The 18,317-nt window shown below is 39.9% G+C and overlaps 1 protein-coding gene across 19 annotated transcripts in view; it reads left to right on the top strand.

The window, feature by feature from the left end:
• Positions 1-1,845: 1,845 nt before the first annotated feature.
• Positions 1,846-18,317, top strand: part of ABI2 (abl interactor 2) — a 63,057-nt gene continuing 46,585 nt past the window's right edge. For 5 of the 19 annotated variants that reach the window (XM_061378827.1, XM_061378766.1, XM_061378783.1 and 2 more), the window contains exon 1: positions 1,851-2,061. In XM_061378827.1, coding sequence (XP_061234811.1) covers positions 1,945-2,061 — 117 coding nt within the window. In that variant the 5' untranslated portion in view covers positions 1,851-1,944. Of the gene's footprint in view, positions 2,062-2,385; positions 2,404-18,317 lie in introns of those variants that run through there. The other 14 variants (XM_061378854.1, XM_061378808.1, XM_061378704.1 and 11 more) reach the window with 7 other exon arrangements.

Raw genomic sequence — 18,317 nt, 5'->3', positions numbered from 1 at the left:
CTGGCACCCAGGCCTATCTAGCTGGGTGCCTTTGCAACAGCTTTCAAGGCACGAGAACAACTGTTTCTAAAGTACCAGGTTGGTGTACAAGGACTGCAGCACTGGATCTTCTCTAGCTGGTGACTACCACAGAATTGTCTGTAACAGAGAGGCTGAGAAAATATCAGACTGTTGTATCAGAGTATGTAAGGGATGTCCAATCATGCAGGGCTGCACTACAGAGGCAGCAGAAGCTCTGGAGCCTCATGGGAACATGAGGCAAGTAATCACAGCTGCAATTCATTTGAAAGAGACAAATGAGCTCCCCTAGAGAAAGCTGGGACACTTCTGCTGAGAGGGCTGATTGCCTTTTCTTTTTCCTGGGGGAGGGGAAAGGCTACTTTTGGGTTCAGGTGAAGGAATTCTGTGGGAAAGCCTTCCACATTCCTCTAAGGGTGGGCATTTTCATCACAGCTGTAGAGATACTGAGTGACTTGCCTGGGACATAAAGGAAGTCAGTGTTAAAGCCAAGAACTGACCAAACAGACCTCCTAACTCATGGCTTCAGTGTTGTGCTTCAGCCACGGGGCTGTCCTTCCTCTGTTTCTGCTGACCCTTCATTAATAAGCTTTTCTGTTAAAGCTGAAAAGCTGACTACTTGGCAGCCGAGAATTTACCCTTCCTCTTGCCCCTGTACAATAGCAGCTTTTCAGGCCGAATCTGCACAAAAGAAACATTTTGTTCTTCCTCTGCTCATCAGAAGAGCTGAGCAGCAGCTATACTGAAAGCATGAGGGTCTGATCCTAGCTCACATTGTATTGAAGACAATGCTTCCAGAGGTATCAATATATGTGGCGTTAGACTGATGCGCTGGGAAGAGTGCTGCTAGCAAGCTGCCACTGAGTAAATTAGTGCAAAAAAAAGAAAAAAAAGCCAGGCCTTCTTAAAATGAAAGTACATGTTGTTATTCAGTGTTGGCACTTCAGACTAATGCTGTGGCTGGAGCCGGCTCCAGTACCAGGGGACACCCCTGGGGCAACAACTCAGGGTGACACTGCTGCCTCTGGAGTGAGGTCCAGTCACCGGAGGGGTGGAACACCTATCAGGAAAGGCTGAGAGAGTTGCGGTTGTTCAACCTAGGAAGACTGGGGACACTTTTATTGTGGCCTTCCAGTTCCTAAAAGGGACCTGTAAGAAAGATGGGAGAGACTTTTTAGGAGGATTTGTGACAGGTTGAGTGGTGATGGTTTCAAACAAAAAAAGGCTGGACATGAGGAAGAAATTCTTTACAATGAGGCTGGTAAAACCCTGGCACAGGTTGCCTGGAGAAGTGGTGGATGCCCCATCCCTGGAGACATTCAAGGCCAGGCTGGATGTGGTTCTGGGCAACCTGGTCTAGCTGAGGATGCTCACTGCAGGGGGACTGCGCTAAGTGACCTCTGAAGGCCCCTTCCAACCCAAACTACTCAATGATTCTGTAGTTCCGGGGACTGGGCCGAGCCCCCCACTTGATGTTAAAAGCAAAACAGCCCCCTGAGAAAACTGCACAACAAGGCAGGGATCGCTCCTGCTTTGTACAAGCCGCTCGAGGTGAAAGAGAACCGCCCTTCCCCACGCTACAGCCGATCCGCCACCGGGCGCCCCCAGTTATCCCCCGCGTCCCCCCGCCGCGCCGGAAGTGGGCGCTCTGGGGGACGGAGGGGAAGGGGGGTGAGGTGTGGGGGGGTGTGTGTGTGTTCGGTGGGAGGCGGGCGCATGCGCAAGAGGTGTCTCCCGGCCGCGTCCCGCCCACCGCCGCGGTGGGGGTCTGGCGCGCGCGCGCGCGCTACCTGCCCGCGGCGCGAGGCCGGGCCCGGGTGGCGACTAACGCTGTGGGGTGGGAGCGGGGAGAGGGCACAGCGCGGAGCGAAGGGAGGCGAGGAGGACGGGCAGAGAGACGGACGGACCGGGTGAGAGGATGTGAAGATGGCGGAGCTGCAGATGCTGCTGGAGGAAGAGATCCCGGGGGGGCGCCGGGCCCTGTTCGACAGCTACACGAACCTGGAGCGGGTGGCCGAGTACTGCGAGACCAACTACATCCAGGTGCGGCGGGCGGGGCGGGGCGGGGCGCGCGCGGCATAACGGTCGCCGTCCGCGCCTAACGGTCACCGGTGCTGAGGTGGCCCTGGTTGGCGAGGCGGTGCTCATGGGGCAGCCCCACGAGGGATGGGCAGGGTCGTGTCCTCCTGTCTGCCCCCGTGTTTGTGGTGGGGCCGACTCCGGGGTCGGCGGGCGGGTGGGGGGGGGGAGCGGAGTCGTGCCACCCCTGTCCCCTTGGCGGTGGGAGGGCGAAGGGCGGGTGGCACTGACTGCTGCAGCGTGGAGACTGGAGAGCTGGTTCACCTCCAGCATGAACTACCCCAGCGTGACGAGGCGTTTAGATATGTAATTGATTTCTAAATTCCTTCCACTTTGTGAGCGTGTTGAATATTTATTTCGGATGGTGTCGTCTGTGTTGCTCCTTTTTCGTTCCCATCCCACCTTCTGCACTCCTTTGCTGGCAGCACAGAGATGATGTGATAAACTGAGGAGATGCTGGTCTCGTGTAAATACAGCTTTTTTGCTTGTTAATTTAGACCACAATGCCATGTGTTTTAATTGAGATATACCTGTCAGTTTATATTTCCTTTCCCAAGCAGGGTTGCAGTATTTGATAGGAAGGGCAGCTACCAAGTGGTAGGCGCAGGATGAAAGCATGATGTAGTAGAGATGATACAGAATTACGGAGAAGGAGATCAAACCCAAGTTGCAACCGCAGCGGGTGATTTGTGTTCTGACCACTCTGAAGCCAGGCTGATGTTAGGACTTTGGGTTTTTTCTTTCTTTCTTTCTCTTTTTACTAGGAAGAGAAACAAAATATTGTCAGTTTATGTTCATAGCAATTGTAGGGCCAAATGAAAGAGTTCCGTCCAAAACATGACCCCCTAAGAAGGGTCTGAATGTGTAGGAAAGAGAAGAGAGGGACATGGGTTTGTGGTGTCTTGTGTGGAGGGAAGATACAAAGGGCCCCAGTCTTGTTTTTGCTTTCAGTCTCCTAAGTGGAAAATGCTTGTGTTTCCAGAAGGCAAGTAGGAATGAGTTCTGTGATGAGGTTATTATGTCAGTGAAGATGGGAGAGACTGTTGAACCAGTGACAGAATATTTAAAATGCCCCTGTAAAAACAGCTCTGTTTCTTCTGAATTGTTTGATGACCAAATGCCCTCTAGAGAGAAGACTTTGCATATTTTGGGTCATTACAAAACATGTCAATTACAGTGAAATTAGAGATGTGTCTTATTATGTAATAACTTGTCCTGTGTTAAAGTACTGTGGCTTATGTTCTTGAAGAGAAATATATTGAAATGCTTTCTTGCAGCCATAACTTGGTATACATGTATTTAGATTTATGCTTTTATGAAAACTGGGAAACTTGATTTTTTTCTGAAATAGGGAAGAGGAGTCCTGGAAGGCAGAACCAAATAGGCAGAAGTAGAAGAAGTTTGAATTGGGTTTTTTTTTTTTTTGGTCCTTTTTCTGACCATTTTTCCTTTTCTTTGTATAAACCAAAGTTTATAAAATCAGTGTTGAACAGCTTGCTTTTATTGTTTTAATTAAAACTACAGAGGAGGACTCCATGCACTTTTGTACAAATAGAGAATGAAAAAAGGTGGTTATTGCCGCAGACAGCATACAGTCTGTAAGGACCATCAAATATAATAGGAGATGGATACAGATGGTGAGTGAACGAAAAGAATGAGGCACTCTTGGTCAGCCTGATGGATTCTGGCCACTTCACAGCAATTCCCTGACTGTTGGCAATTTATCCGATCATTGTGACAACAGAGAGCTTTAAGGGGGAGGTGAGAATGAAAGAACAAAACTGTATTGTGAGTGTTGACTGCAAGGTGCAGTATGGGTCACAGCATGGACATGTTTAAATTTTAAATAAGTGATGAATGAAGGACACCAGCAAGGCGATAGGCTTCAGTCTTTGGAGTTGGCTGAGACACCACAGAGTGGGATTTTTGTACTGAAGAGGTCCAGCATGAGGGGATTCTGGATTTAGTGATGCGAGTGTCCCAGCAGCAAATCTGTCGGTGAACCCACCTCACCTTAATGGTGCCAGAGCTGCATAAACTCTTGCACAGGATCTGTATACAAAGCTGTATATGGGAATATAGCTATTCATTAGTTGGATACTGGTTAATTTTAATTATAATAATGGTTATAATCCCAAAGCTTTTATGTCCAATTAAATCCAAATTACATTCAAAATGGTAGCCTTGGATTTTATGGTGAAGACGGGCATGTGATTTCTTAGAAGCTTGTGGAAGAGTAATTTGTCCAAGGAGGTTGTGAATGCTTCATCCCTGGCGGTGTTCAAGGCCAGGTTGGACGAGGCCTTGGGTAATATGGTTTACAGCGAGGTGTCCCTGCCCATGGCAGGGGGGTTGGAACTTGATGATCTTAAGGTCCTTTCCAGCCCTAAGTATTCTATGATTCTATGATTCTGTGATTGTCCAGAAAGTAATGTAGTGAAGATGGGATAATTCTACTGTAATCCTTTAGTGTTTTGTTGTTGATGGGAAGTATTGTTGTGGTTATTCTTAAGATCTCCTGGAGGCTCAGAAAGTGACAGAGACCTGAATGTAATCTGCAGAATGGTAGGCAGTGTGGTGATGGGACCATTGATGTAGGTGGACACTGGCCTGTATTTGTCTGTAAACAAACCGCTCCCTTTTCTGTGTCGGTGCTTTCAGATTTTTTTGGCAAGTACAAAAATGGTTGCAAAAGTCAGTGGAGGCATAGGTCAGTTGAAGTTCAGTGCTAAGGTGAATGTATTTTTCTCTTCCTTCCTCCCCTTAGCAATATCATAGCAGCTTCAAAATAATCAAACCTGATCTCTTATATGTGGAAGTTGCTCGTAGTTCATAGTAGTAGAAGTTGTGGCAACTGCAACTCATTTGACTTCTGCTTAAGAAGTGGAAAATCGGTTCTTTAAACTTTTGGCAGTGTTTATGCAAATTATAGTTGATACTTAGCTCAATTACTGTAGCAACAGGGAATGTTACATAAATTGTTATCCTTCCCTTGAGTCTGTGATACAGTAAGTGTATCAGAGTACATCAGCTTAAAATTTTGTGGAAAATTGTAGGAAATACAGCAAATATTCAATAAATGATCCCACAGCAATGAAAGTAAAAAAGCTACTGTTTGGAGAAAAAAAAGGTTTTTCATTAATTTCTCTTTATCAGTGGTCGTTCTTTTTAAATTTTCCCACTGGGTAAGTCGGTTTCTCAGCCATCTTGTCAATCAGTTACATAGTAAGGTGATGTGCTTTTCAAGAAATACTATTCCATTAAATAGCAAAATAAATGGATAGGAGAAAATGTAAGAATAAATTTGAATACCATAGCAATTAGTTTAGTAATTTTTTTGATTATGATTCTACTTGATATAAAATTGCAGTTTTTAAGCATAATGTGTAAGTTGCTCACTTTAATCTGCTTCTTTTACTACAGAAATCAAGTAACTTTTCTTGCCCAAAAGGGCTTCTTCTTCAATAAATTGGAGAAATCATGGAGTTATTCCTATGTCATACTTCAGCTTCTCTAAAGAGGAAGATAAGTGTTTTTATTTAGGAGGATGTTTTTGTGGTATCTGACACAATGTCAGTCATGGGTTAAATTTTATTCTGCCCGTTCAATGCTCTATGTCCTAGTGCTGTGTTCTCTGTTACCAAATTCAGTCACAGTCTAAACTCTGCAACAGAGTAATTCTCTGGAATATATTATCTGATATATCTGATACTATAAGAAAACATACTTGCAGTCTGCATTAATGTATCTGGGTATTTCATAAAAAGCAGAGAACTAGTTATGCTGGACAATGCGCTGTGTTTACAAAGTTTTCATATTCCTGCATTGTTTTTGTTCATGAGTATCCTGAAGAAAATTTTAACTTATGATGTTGTAACAAGACCAGGCAATTATGCACACTACTGGTATACTAACATAAATTCCAAACATTGTCTTGACCTGTCCGGTTTCTTCGAGGCTGTCCTGTGTAAGTCTGTTCTAGAATAATGTTTTGTTTGCTCCTCGTGATCCTCACTTTTTAAAAAAATCAGCTTGTCATTTTGTGCAGTGCATGGAGTTTTCTAGGATAACTGAATGCTTGTGTCTGTTAACTCTTTGTTAAAAACACCAGAAAAAATTACCAGATGGAGGCATTTCAGCCAGGAAGTATCTAGCAGGAACAGATTCGGGTGAGGGAAGTCCTGTCACCAAAGTTAGTGTGCAGAATTGAGTAAAAGGCCAATCCTCTGTGCCTTGCTCAGCTTTCAGAAGGGGTGTAGGATTTCCATGTGCTGTGTTATCCAGATTCTTCTAAAAGAATTTCTTAGCTCTAGCTTTTCAAGATTATTATGCTTTACTTGTCAGCTCTAGAAACTGAAATGGGAGAGTGAGCTTCTGATTTTCCTCTCTTCATAGTCTTCAGGTTGTCATGACTGTATTGCTTTTTATACACAGAAACAGCCTTCTGTTGTTTGTGAGGGGAAGGATGGGAATGGATTTTTATTGTTGCTCTTAATATTCCATCCTTCTGGTTATTAGAAGTACCTGCTTTCAGCTACTGCAGATAGCTTTATTTTAAACAGACGTAGAGGTGAAAACTACTTGTTTCTTAGTAATTTTGCTACAGTCCGTAGATTGATGAGTTTCATAGTTGTTTTCCATATATCTGTTAATTTTACTTGACCAAGTAGCTGTAGATTTGGAAGCATCTTCCAGTAGGTTGAACAAGAGAATAAGGTTGAGTAAGAGAAGAATGCTAGAATTAGCATACCGGTTTTAAATTGCAGAAATGGCAGTCCTTTATAAATAGTAACTTGGTAGTTAGATCTTTAGTAATAATCTCTATTCTCTTCTCTGAAGACGGGTATCACCTTAACAAAGGCAACTCAGATTTGTAAAATATATTTAACCATCAGAAATGTGAGTATCAGAGAAGAGTTATTTTCAACCTTTCTGCTCCTTAAGCTTGTTCCCGCCCTCCATTCTTCCCAAACTCAACGTCACCCCTTCATTCCCAACTTTTCTAACTACTCCTCCCAAGTGGTGTAGGGGGATGGGGAATGGGGCTTGCAGTCAGTTTGTAGCACACTGTCTCTGCCTCTCCTTCCTTCTCACACCTTTCCCTGGCTCTCCCAAATGGGAAAGTCCTTCACAAAGTGCTCCAACATGGGTCATTCATACAGGCTGCGGTTCTTAAAGAACTGATTCAGTGTAAGCCCTTCCCAGTGGGGAACAGACTGCTCCAGTCTGGGTCTTCCATGGGCCATAACTCTTGCTGGAGAACCTGCTCCTGCATGGACTTCTCTCCATAGTCTGCATCATCTGCCAGAAGCCTGCTCTGATGTGGGCATTTAATGGGCTGTAGCTTGTTTCAGAGCATACCCACCTGCTGCAGCATGTGGTCTGCTCCACAGTGGTCCTTTGTTGGCTGCAGGTGGATGACCTCTGCCACCATGGTGTTCTCCGTGGGCTGCCGGGGTGTCTCTGTCCAGGGTCTGGAAACATGTCTTGACCTTTCTCTGACCTTGGTGTCTGCAGGGTTGTTTCCCTCACATTTTTCTCATTGCTCTCTCACAGCTGCTTTGCAGTGTCTTTTTACCTTTTCTTGAATAAGCTATCACAGAGGTGCCACCAATATCACTACCTGGCCCAGCTTTGGCCAGTGGCAGGTCTGTTTTGGAGCTGGCTTAGCCTGTCATGAGGGCAGCTCCTGAACTCTTCCCACAGAGGCTAACCCACTACCAAAACCTTGCCATGTGTCTGAAGGGGCATTACTTCAGTGCTCTCTGCATTGACGCTTCCTGTTGGTAAGGTTGGCAAAAACTGTTGCTTGAAGGAGAGAGTTAGCCTTCCTTGCGTTATCAGGATATATAAGCAGAAATATCTGCAGAAGTGACACCAAATATTTTCAACATGTATGACAAATATAGGACAAAAGTACATGAAAGTATGTTGCTTATGTGTCTTTGATTCTAATTTTCTGAAATTAAATTCCATGGTAGTAGTTCAGCCTATATGTGCCCATCAGAGTTGTAACTATATTAAATGGTTGCACCAATTGTTAGTGCATTGTCTCTTTCTACTCAAGGTTTACAGTGAGGTTGTTGTTAGGTTGGTAAGTTTAGTGGCAATGTAAGTATAGGACTATCTTGTCTGTTTCCTTTCAAGTGAGTCAGTATAGCTAGCAAAGTTGGTGAAGTATTTATCACTCAACCTTTGCGTTAACTCTGCTGTGTTTTGCCAGGAAAGCTAATTTAATGCATTTATAGTGTTACAAGTTCAACCTGGAGTTCAGGAAGAGTGAGATTGATTCTGTATTGAGTGGATGTGGAAATAGCATAAGCCGTTTTGTTGGTGGTAATGGGACTTGCTGATGGTAATACTGTATTGTATAAGTACAAAAATACAATCTGTAAATTTGCAAGTAGCTAATACAAAGTATTGTGACCGTAACTGTTAGTTACAAGTGGTATTTTAATTGTTCTCTTCTATAGTTTGTTTTTGGATTGTGGTTACTGAATTACATTTTTCAAGAATTGTAATTCCAAGTAGCAAGCTATGCATCCTACAGTTAATAAGCTCTCTAAAATTTATTGTCTGTTGCTCATGTTTTACTTGCATTTGCAGTCATTAATCTTTGTGGTTTAGTGCTGTAGGTTTTAAGGCAGGAAGTGGTTTACCACTGTGATGCACCATGTAAGAAAAGTGCTTCTCCAGTCAGTGCTTTAAGCAAGTGATATCTTACTCTGTTATGTTCCACACAATATTTTATTGAAACATGTATTTAAGTACCATGTTTTGTGACAAGTTTTTGGTAGAGTGTACATCTAGAGTCTGCTGGCCCATTTATCTTGGATTTTTTTTTCAAATATTGTGTTTTCATGCTTAAATGTGCACCTGAAATTAGCCTCTTGCTTAGTAATCTAAGTTTTGTAAATTTTGTTGGATACCTGTACCTGGAACCTTAGACACTGGGCTACTCATACTTTGTGAAGCAAAACTGCATATCAGTAGATGAAGCATGTAATCACAGCACGCTGAATTTAGGTGCATTTTTTCTTTTCAGGGTTCTTGCAGGTTAGGCTGGCAATTTTTTCTTGAAGTGAAATTTTCTTGACTAGTATGTTCTTGCAAGTGAATTGTGCCTTTTTCAGTGAGAAACCTTAATTTTCTGGCTCCCAGGAGCAATGAGCAAGTTGCTCTGTCAAATTTATAGTGATACGCTCTGAACTACGGACTCCACTTTTCCTGCAGCTTATTTCCCAGTAGATGTCATTGTAATATCTATTCTTAATGGTCTTTCAGTTTGAAATATAAGTGCTTGTTTTATTGTTATTTGCTTAGTGTTACTGTATGAAGTTGTTTTATGCTTGCTTAATTGTGGGATGAGGGACAAATATTACTTGGTTTGGGTAGCCTGTGTGTTGGTTATACACACAGCCAAAGCTAGTTTTGTGCTGAACTCGTAAATCTCGTATTTTTTGTTAAAGTTAAAAACTCTTCTAGATATATGTGACTGTTTTTATTGAGTATTTTGTACTTTTGTTGTGAATTTACTGCTTTAATTTTTATGAACTCTGTCAGAATTCTCGGGAATAACTTTGGTGTCTTTTACCTATTAGAGCTATTTGCTGTTTTGTCAGAGTTGATATATACTATGGATAATACCCTTTTTTAAAAACTATAGTCTTAGAAGAGCAGATCATGGCTATTAAATTGCTATTTCAGCTGATGCTATTAACAGATTTTAGGGAAGCCTGAGATGGTTTTGTCTGAAGAAGCTTTTTTCAACCTGCATGCCTTCATTAAATGGATTTTGATTCTTTTTGATTTTCAGTTATATTTACATGAATAAATAGGTGAGCTGCAGAAGAGCTGTTTCCTACATTGTGAACTACTGTTCTTTAATGTTTGCATGACTATCATATGATTAACTTGTATGACATGAAAATAAATAATATAGCAAGATGATAGTAATGATTTTTGATGTTTTATGAGCAAATTATTGGGATGTTGATAAACATTGTTAGAAAGCAGATATTAATTTCTATTATTCCTTTTGATAAAAGACTAGGCTAAACCTTGTAAGAATTTCTGTGAGATTTTGTTATTTAGTGTTAATATGAAGAGGTTCACTGGTTTCAAGGAAGGAGAAGTGATTTAAATTTGGATTTTAGTGAAGGAAATCTTTCTATCATAGCTACATGGAATAAGAAATAAGAAGTTTTGCTTTGTACCTTATGAGAGGAAGGTTTGAAAAATATATTTACTTGCTTGTCAGTGTTAAAGTTTCATGGGTGGGATTGAAGGTTTCAGAAGACTGCCCCAATCTTTTCAGCAATGAAAGGCAGATAGCAATTTTCTCTTTGTCGAGTGCGTTACCAGCTGGGTGGCTCTGGCAGTGTCTCTAAATTTTGTGCTGGGTGCAGGAATATTAAGAAGCATTTTGATCGAGATTTATGAAGGGCCAGGTTGGACAGGGCCTTGGGTGGCATGGTTTGGTGGGAGGTGTCCCTGCCCATGGCAGGGGGGTTGGAGCTGGATGATCTTGAGGTCCTTTCCAGCCCTAGCTATTCTGTGATTTTCTTCTATGAAGGCCTGCCTTGACTGGCAGACTAGTGTTGAAGTGTTAAGATGGAATGGGCTGCTTGCTGGACCATCCTGAAGAAGACTTTTTTTTTTTTTATTTATTTGAAAACTTATATGTAAGATTAAGTGCATCTTACCTACCTAGAAATGTTTGGAATGTAAGGTGTCTAGAAATTAAAGCAATGCCTATCAAAACATGCAAATATTAGGCTTTGCTGCTGTTTAGGTGCAAGATTGCTGAGCTTATCTACCATCTTTCTGCTTCTATTCTAATTATGTCCTTGTCCTGGGTCTGGTCCTTATGTGATCATTTGTGAGCCCATTCAGTTAGCTAAATCAACAAAACTGACTAGGACAGGAAAAGCATGGTTGCTTTGCTCAGTGATGGTGGAAGTGTGAAGTGATGGAGGAGGTGGGAATGAAGTAGGGAAAGAAAGAGTGGGACCATCCCTGATGAGGGCAGTGAGCTGTTACATGGACTGTTCTAAGGTAAGAGAGAAGTTCTTCAAGATACCAGGTTATTTCAAGGTTTTTGCAGCAGCAGTGCTGCTCTTTGGGCCTGAAGGTTAGTAGTGAAAATGTCAGGTGTTGTTTCTCCCCCTTAGTGGAAACCTGTTAAACATGAAAGGATCATGACAGATAGCCTTTAGGTAATATGTGACTTTTGAAAGAATTGCTGCTTGTCTTTCTGTAAAGCCTGTCTCAGAACAGTCAAAGTCTGTTCTTGGTATTGCTGTTCTTAGCAGACGGGAATATATAAACATAACTGAAATTGTATTTTTGAGTATTATTTCTTTTTAAAGAGAACATTTTAGTCTGTTTAACAAACAATATACAAAGCCATTTATTAGTTAATAGTTTAGTATGAATTCAAAGCAAACTAATTTGTCTTGATTTGCTTTAATAATAATCATTATAGTATGTGTTTGTAGAATGCAAATTCTCAAAGTGATTTTGAATTGTGTCCTTTTAAATATTGTTTGAGAGGTGTTGGGTGTTGCAGAGTTTGTAATTCACTCTAGTTTTTTTTTTTACTAGGTGGCAAGTTTGTAAGTTGGCATAAGAAGTGGTGCTAGTTTATAGCTTTATATGTGAGGCAGAATGTTTATTGCAGACTGCAAAAGTTTGTCTACCTACTTTTTTGTTGGGTAAAAACCACTGGTCTGCTGCCACTTGTGGGGAATGTAAGTATGTTAAATATCCCAAATTAAATGGCTGTTTGGGATCAGTTAGCATAAATTTATCTGTTTGGAGTGCAAGGGGTGGGAGGATGAGCACAAACTATTTAGCCAAAGGGAGAAAAAAAATCCATTTTATGTAATAGAATACCATGCCATTATGGATAGTTTATAGTAACTTTTACTATTTATAAATATATCTAAAAGAAGAAGTTGCCAATCTCTTATTCCCCATACTGCTAACAGCAAAATAGGAGGCTGAGATGGATGATGGATGTCAGAGAGATTAAAAAATGCCTGACCCCTTGAAAAAGGGGCTATTGTTTTTGGCAGAGAAATAATAAATTTTAAGAATATGCAAATGATGGTGTGAAGAGTACAAACTGTGTACACTGGTTTTCTGCTTTTCTTGGGTAAAGTACAGGGGTACTACGTTTAGTTTGATAGGTAATGTTACTCAATCTGTGGAATTATTGCTATGAGTTAGCGGTTAGGATTCCATGGTATTCTAAAAACAGCTAGACATTTTAAATAAATAATGAAAATATATGCAGTTTTAATTTCTCTTTCATATGTTTTCCCCCTGCATTTATTCTGAATTTGTTCATGATGGCATTTTATGCCCATGAAATGAAATGTTTTGTATTGTCTGCTGTAATCCATTTCACTGGGCTATTGGGGATACTGCTTCTGTTTAGTACCATATTTTTGGTATCCTGAATACCATATATCGTGTATCCTCTGAAATGCTTACTGCACAGATTGGTGTTGCTTTGGCATTCCAAGGAGGGGGACTTAATGTGTCAATTAGCTCATGTCAGTTAAGTAGGATCTATATAAATTTAATTTGTGGGAAAGATTGAAGATTTTTATATGGTGGAGTATATATGTCAAATAGTGAAATCAGTTGGTTTTTCCCACCATGGCTGATAACTAGAGAACTGAGAGTGAATGGAGTTGTAAAGAAGCATAAAACTGTGAGATTACATTTATTTGTTATTTATGATAAACCAGCGTGAAGTGTTTTTTTCTGATATACTTCTCAGTTTTCTCACTTTATTCAGGTGTGGGTGATCTTGGAAATCATCTTCAAAGATTTAGGCTTGTTTGTGTCTGTACCCTTAGGGAAATGATGCCCATGGAGTAGCTCCCTTTTAGAAGGGGCAGAATGATTGAGCATGCAGAAACTCTGAGGAGCCGATTCTGAATGACAGAGTGGTGTGTAGTCAACCTAAACTAGTGAGGATGTTGTTTTTGCCACCTTTTTTTTTTTTTTTTGCCAGGTTCTCAGTTCATTGTCATGAGAACAGTCCTTTCCCAAAAGAAAAGGGAAATTATTTCTGACTGTATGTGTGCGTATGTTTAAATTGTTATCTGTAGACTCTGATTCTCTGTTACAGGTGTCTAATAGTGATAATGGTTAATTTAAACCATTTCCAAATTGAGGACACTTCTATAACCACTTGATGGGATGAGTTAATAGAACTATTGTAAATCATTACCATGTTGTGATCTGCTTAAAACTTTATTATTAATTTTTAATGCAGATGCGGTCTTTATTTTAGTCAATAATTTCATATGTAATGCAAATACAGTAAGATGAATCCAGTTTTGATGACTGGAGAAAGAGGGAGGGATAAATTATTTTTTTTCTCATTTGTATGCATAAGTCTATAATAATAGGAACCAAATGCAGAGAGCCTGGGAAACAAAAATTTTCACTGTAATGAGCCTGTTGTAAACATTTGCAGCAAAGTAAGACCCTCATTTAAGTAAGGCTTATAAAGTCTATGTATTATGCAAGAAAAGCTCTTATGAATTGTCTCGCTTGATCAACAGATGGATAACTAATGCAGAGGTATAAATTATTTCATTGTTTATGCATATATAAAACCATTTTTTTTTCATTAAATGGACGGGAGGAATAGAGTGCCAATGATTGACTTGTCTTCTAGAAGGGCTGTGTTTTAAAGTACTATAAAGAGAAGGGGATTTTGCCTTTGGTTATTTTCTGACACTGCAAAAAAATTATTTTTCTTGTATTCCACCTTCCATGAACTTTTCTTACCTTTTTATAGTTGTATCTTGTGTTAAGGATCCAGAGAAGAATGAGATTTCTTTACCCCTGCTGAAGGTTCAAAGTACTGTATTTTACTAAATCTAGCTTCTTTTATAAGCAGCATGCTCATTGTCTTTATCATCAGTGCATCATCTCAAATAGGATATTTTGTGTGACGTGGTATCTTGAAAAATACTTAAGAAAATTTATTTCTTTTCAGTTTTAAATAAATAATACACCACCCCCCCCTGCCCCCCCCCGCTGTAAAACCAAGCAGCATTTTCTTCCATTTTCTGTGATACCCTTGAGGCCGCATAATGATACTGGCAGCAGCTGGAGTTTCTCTGGATCTTTTTCCGTAAGCAGTGTGATGTCTTTTATCATTTGAGAAAGAGCTGCTCTGGAGATGATGCACAAGCTTTAGATCTGAAGTTTGCTTTGCCGATCTGCTGCAGTTACTATACGGGTGTGATTTCAGTTCTTCTGATAAAGGGGATCAAAATGCACTTTTTTGTTTTTGAGGGAGAAAAATGATAGTCTTTCTGGTTTGTTTTTGTTTTTGTTTTTTTTTTTTAATTGATTTGACCTCAGTTTTCAGGCCTCTTGTCATTACCCTGTGGTAAATGCGATATTCAGTGGACCCAGGGCAGCTCTGAAAGGCTGAAATTTTGAAAAAGGTATTTGTTGTTTAGGTTCTGTTGGAGGGGTTAAGATGTGGAGATTGAAATGTGAAGATTATTGGTGTGGGTGGGTTATTTGGGGCAGTTTTTTTCTTTCCATTTAATATGTATTGTGTTAGTTTGTCTAGGTGAGGTTTTGTTTTGTTTGTTTGCATTTTGGGTTTGTTTTTTTTTTTTTGCTGAGCAGATAGTTTCTTTTCATTATACGCCTTTGCACAAAGTAAATCACAACTTGAGCAGGCAACTGCTTCTACCTAATTCTTTTGGTTTTAAGTAACACAGCTCTTACGTGATACTGTTCATCTCTAGATCTCATACTTTACCAGTCAGGGTAAGTACTGCTTTTACTTACCAAGAGAGTGGAAGGAGCTTTTTTACAAGGACTTTCTGGTCTGGATTTCATAGGCACTTAAGGCTGTGTTTGAATACAGTCCTTCAAAAATTGTTTGCATGTTTTTCTTCTGCTGAATGTAATGTGGACACAGGGTGGTATTTCCTGTGTTTTAGGGACAAGCTGTTGAGTAAGTTGACTGGAAGATGGTGAGTTTTGCAAAAAAAGCCACTTGCCTGTGTCTAGGGAGGTGGAGCATTAGGGATTATATGGTTGGCGTGGTTTTCTGCAAAAGTAAAGGAGAGAATTTCTTGTCTAAAAAGCAGCTTGAAAATTCCTGCTTTTTCCGTGACTCTCTGTATTTTATATTGTGAAACTCTCCTTTCCAGGATAATTTTATTTATTGCCATACCGAGGCAGGTAGAGGTGATATTACATGTTCTGTCAAATGAAAAGGTCATTTGTGCAGTACTTTAATTCATTAAGGTATAGGGAAAAGTCCTTTTATTATTTTTTTTCCCTGATGGTAGTGAACTTGCCAACTATACAATTGTAGCAGTCTGTTAGGACAACTTGAAAACAAGCAAATTCACGTTAAAAAAGAAAAAAAGGAAGAATGTGAGGCAAGATAACCTTTTGTGACATAGAAAAGGCATTCAGCATTTGAAGTGTTCTTATTTTGTTGTTGCATTTCCCTGCGTTTCTATTCTTGTGACAAGGAAGAGCTCAGGATTGTCAGAACATCATTTCAGTTGAGTGAATAAGTGAAGTTTAAGAGTTTCATTCTGTGTCATGATTATGGTGGATATAAACACAAAGGTAGGTGTTCTTGTATCCTGTAATGCAGCACGAAACTGCTGGGAGAGGACTTGTATGTTCTTTCTCAAGTTTGAGGTGTCACATTCTATTTTTATCCTGTAAGCTTTCATTTCTGTAACTTCAGTGTAACACCGTTAGGCTATCTAAGCATAATGATGTAAGTAGTCACCACATTACAATACAGTGCTTACAGGTACTCTTGAAGTTGCAGGCATGCTGTTGGTGCATTTTGAGTAGGCTGGCTTCAAAACTGCCTGTAATGCTTGCATCCTTAGTGCTGTCTTTATGGCTGAGAGCTCTTGTCATTGTGAGACTTACCAGAATGTGTAAAACTGGATTGCTGCTGTAGTTGGATATGATGAAATTTGGCCTATATGGGGAACAGCATAACAATTCTCAACTGTGGGTTTAAAGTTATTCTTTTACTGAAATATTCATAATTTAAATTGTATAAAAGGGTTTCCCTGTTTGAGGCAATAATAGGCTGTATATGACTTCTCTTTGAAAATTGTGTGTAGAAATAGACTTTAAAGACTATTGCATCTAAAAGTTCATTAGTAGGAATTTTGTTAGGTGAGGATAATAATGGATTGATTTACTTCATGGAAGTTCGGAGATGAAATTTTATTGGGCTACTCAGAATGTGGCTGTTGTAGGGAAAAAATAGCAGTACATTTTTAGCTTCTGCCAAGATGTCTGTGACAGATGGTGTCTTTTCTGTCCAATATGGATTCTTAACCACTCTATAAATATTGATTGGAGGAAAAAAATGGTGTTCCATAGCTTTACAGAAATGTGTCCTGATTGATAACAGGAGTGACTAAGGGATATTTATACAGGTCTTGGGCTGCACAGCACCAGTACATGCAGAAATCATTATCTGAACAAATCTGAAGGAGCCTTATGGAAGTCTGGCTCAAATTAGTCAAACAGAAAACAAAAACATGTGTCTGTTTGGGGGAAATAATGTTAAAATAGTCCCTGTAAGTGCTTTGGTAGTAAAAAATGTTTTTTTTTTTTTTAGTGGAATCTGAGGTCTGGGACGTGATTAATGCATGTTCAAAGATGAGCAGCTGCTATTTTTTGGGCATTGCAGATGCTCTATAATACTTTCAGAGGCCTTGTCTGATTCATTCATCTGTCTTTTTTTTCTGAAGCACCCTTTTTTTTCTGAAGCACCCTTTTAGCTTTTGTGATAACTTTTTCTTCTTAAAACTTTTTATGCCTTTGTATGTGCTACTTCCATTTCATAATTGCTATCAAGTTTGCAGAACTCTGTCTTCTGTTGGATGCCAAGTAATTTGATTGTCTGATTGTTTGCAAGGTATGCTGATAGAACTGTGTCCTTGGCTGCTGCCTCTTTTTAGAGGTCCTGCACAGAGATTTGCTGCTGCATGTTGACTGGGATATTGCTAAAGTTGTGTTTTTCAGAGTCTTAGCATGTAATTTTGTGTGGTGTTCACATAAGTTATAGTTAAGTGCTGTCTTCAACTGATAATTAAATGTTGGAACAAAGGAACTTAAACTTTTAGAAATAGAAACTCTTGTTTGGTATTGCTGTCCTGGGGTTAGTCATGTTCATTTAAATCTGTTAACCTCTTATGCTCTTGATTCAAAGAAGGTATTTGATAAATAATGCACTTTGTTTGGGTGAATGAGTAAAACCAACTATGTAGAATTCACAGAGGTTCTGCCGAGGTGTCCAGTTCCATTATTCTGGCAATCAGGTAATGGCATTGCTTTGCTTCAAGATAGCAGTCGTAAACATTCACCGTATGAAATCCCTGGTGCCATTCTGAAGGAATTTTCAGAAAAATACAGGTTCTTCAGGCTTATTCTGGACTTGGATGTTCAGCTTTGTAGCTAAGCAAGATGCCCCTTGCCTCTGGTAGATCACGTGCTTCAAATTCTGCCTTCTCTTTAGCAAGCTGAAAACTCTCCCTGTTGCTAGAGAGAAATTCTGAAATGGCTGTGTGACATGCAACACAGTCATAGTGTTTTCCATTCTGGCAATGTGAAAATGACTGTATGTGGAGAAAAACTTCGCCCTATTTTGGTATGTTTATCAAGCATATTGGTTTTTATACCTCAGTATGATATTTGTTAATTGTTAAGTAATTGACTCACTTGCAGAAAAAAAGTAGTATTGTGTGGAGATAAGTGTATTACAGTTGCAGGGTAGTTAATATGAGACATAACATGCACATCCATTTATGCATGTAAAATGTCCTTATATTACTTTAAAAAAATTGAGTTACTGCTTGCATTGAAAAGTCTCTGGGCAAGAAGCACTGCAATTAGTGTGAAAATAGGTCACTCTTAGGAAAATGTGTGTGTAAAATACAGATCTTTCTGGAAATAGTTACAGAAAACTTGATGCTGTGGTGTTAAGTTATATACTGCAGGTTGAATATAGTGACTTTGCTTGCTGTTCTTGAACTACATAGCAATTGACAGAAGGTTTACTTCTAATTTTGAAGTAAATGGACCAAAACTGCTGGTTAACTGGGGAAAAGAGAATAACTACTAATTAAGGGTGGAGTTTTTTGGTTTTCTTTTTTTTTTTCCCTGCTTATTTTTTGAGT

Source organism: Neopsephotus bourkii, unplaced genomic scaffold (assembly GCF_033783945.1).
Source record: "Neopsephotus bourkii isolate Nb327-2 ecotype Australia unplaced genomic scaffold, CSIRO-AGI_Nbou_v1 NB_196, whole genome shotgun sequence".
In the NCBI taxonomy this organism is placed as follows: Eukaryota; Metazoa; Chordata; class Aves; order Psittaciformes; family Psittacidae; genus Neopsephotus; species Neopsephotus bourkii.
The sequence above is the reverse complement of the archived record's forward strand: the minus strand, read 5'-3'. Positions and strand labels throughout refer to the sequence as shown.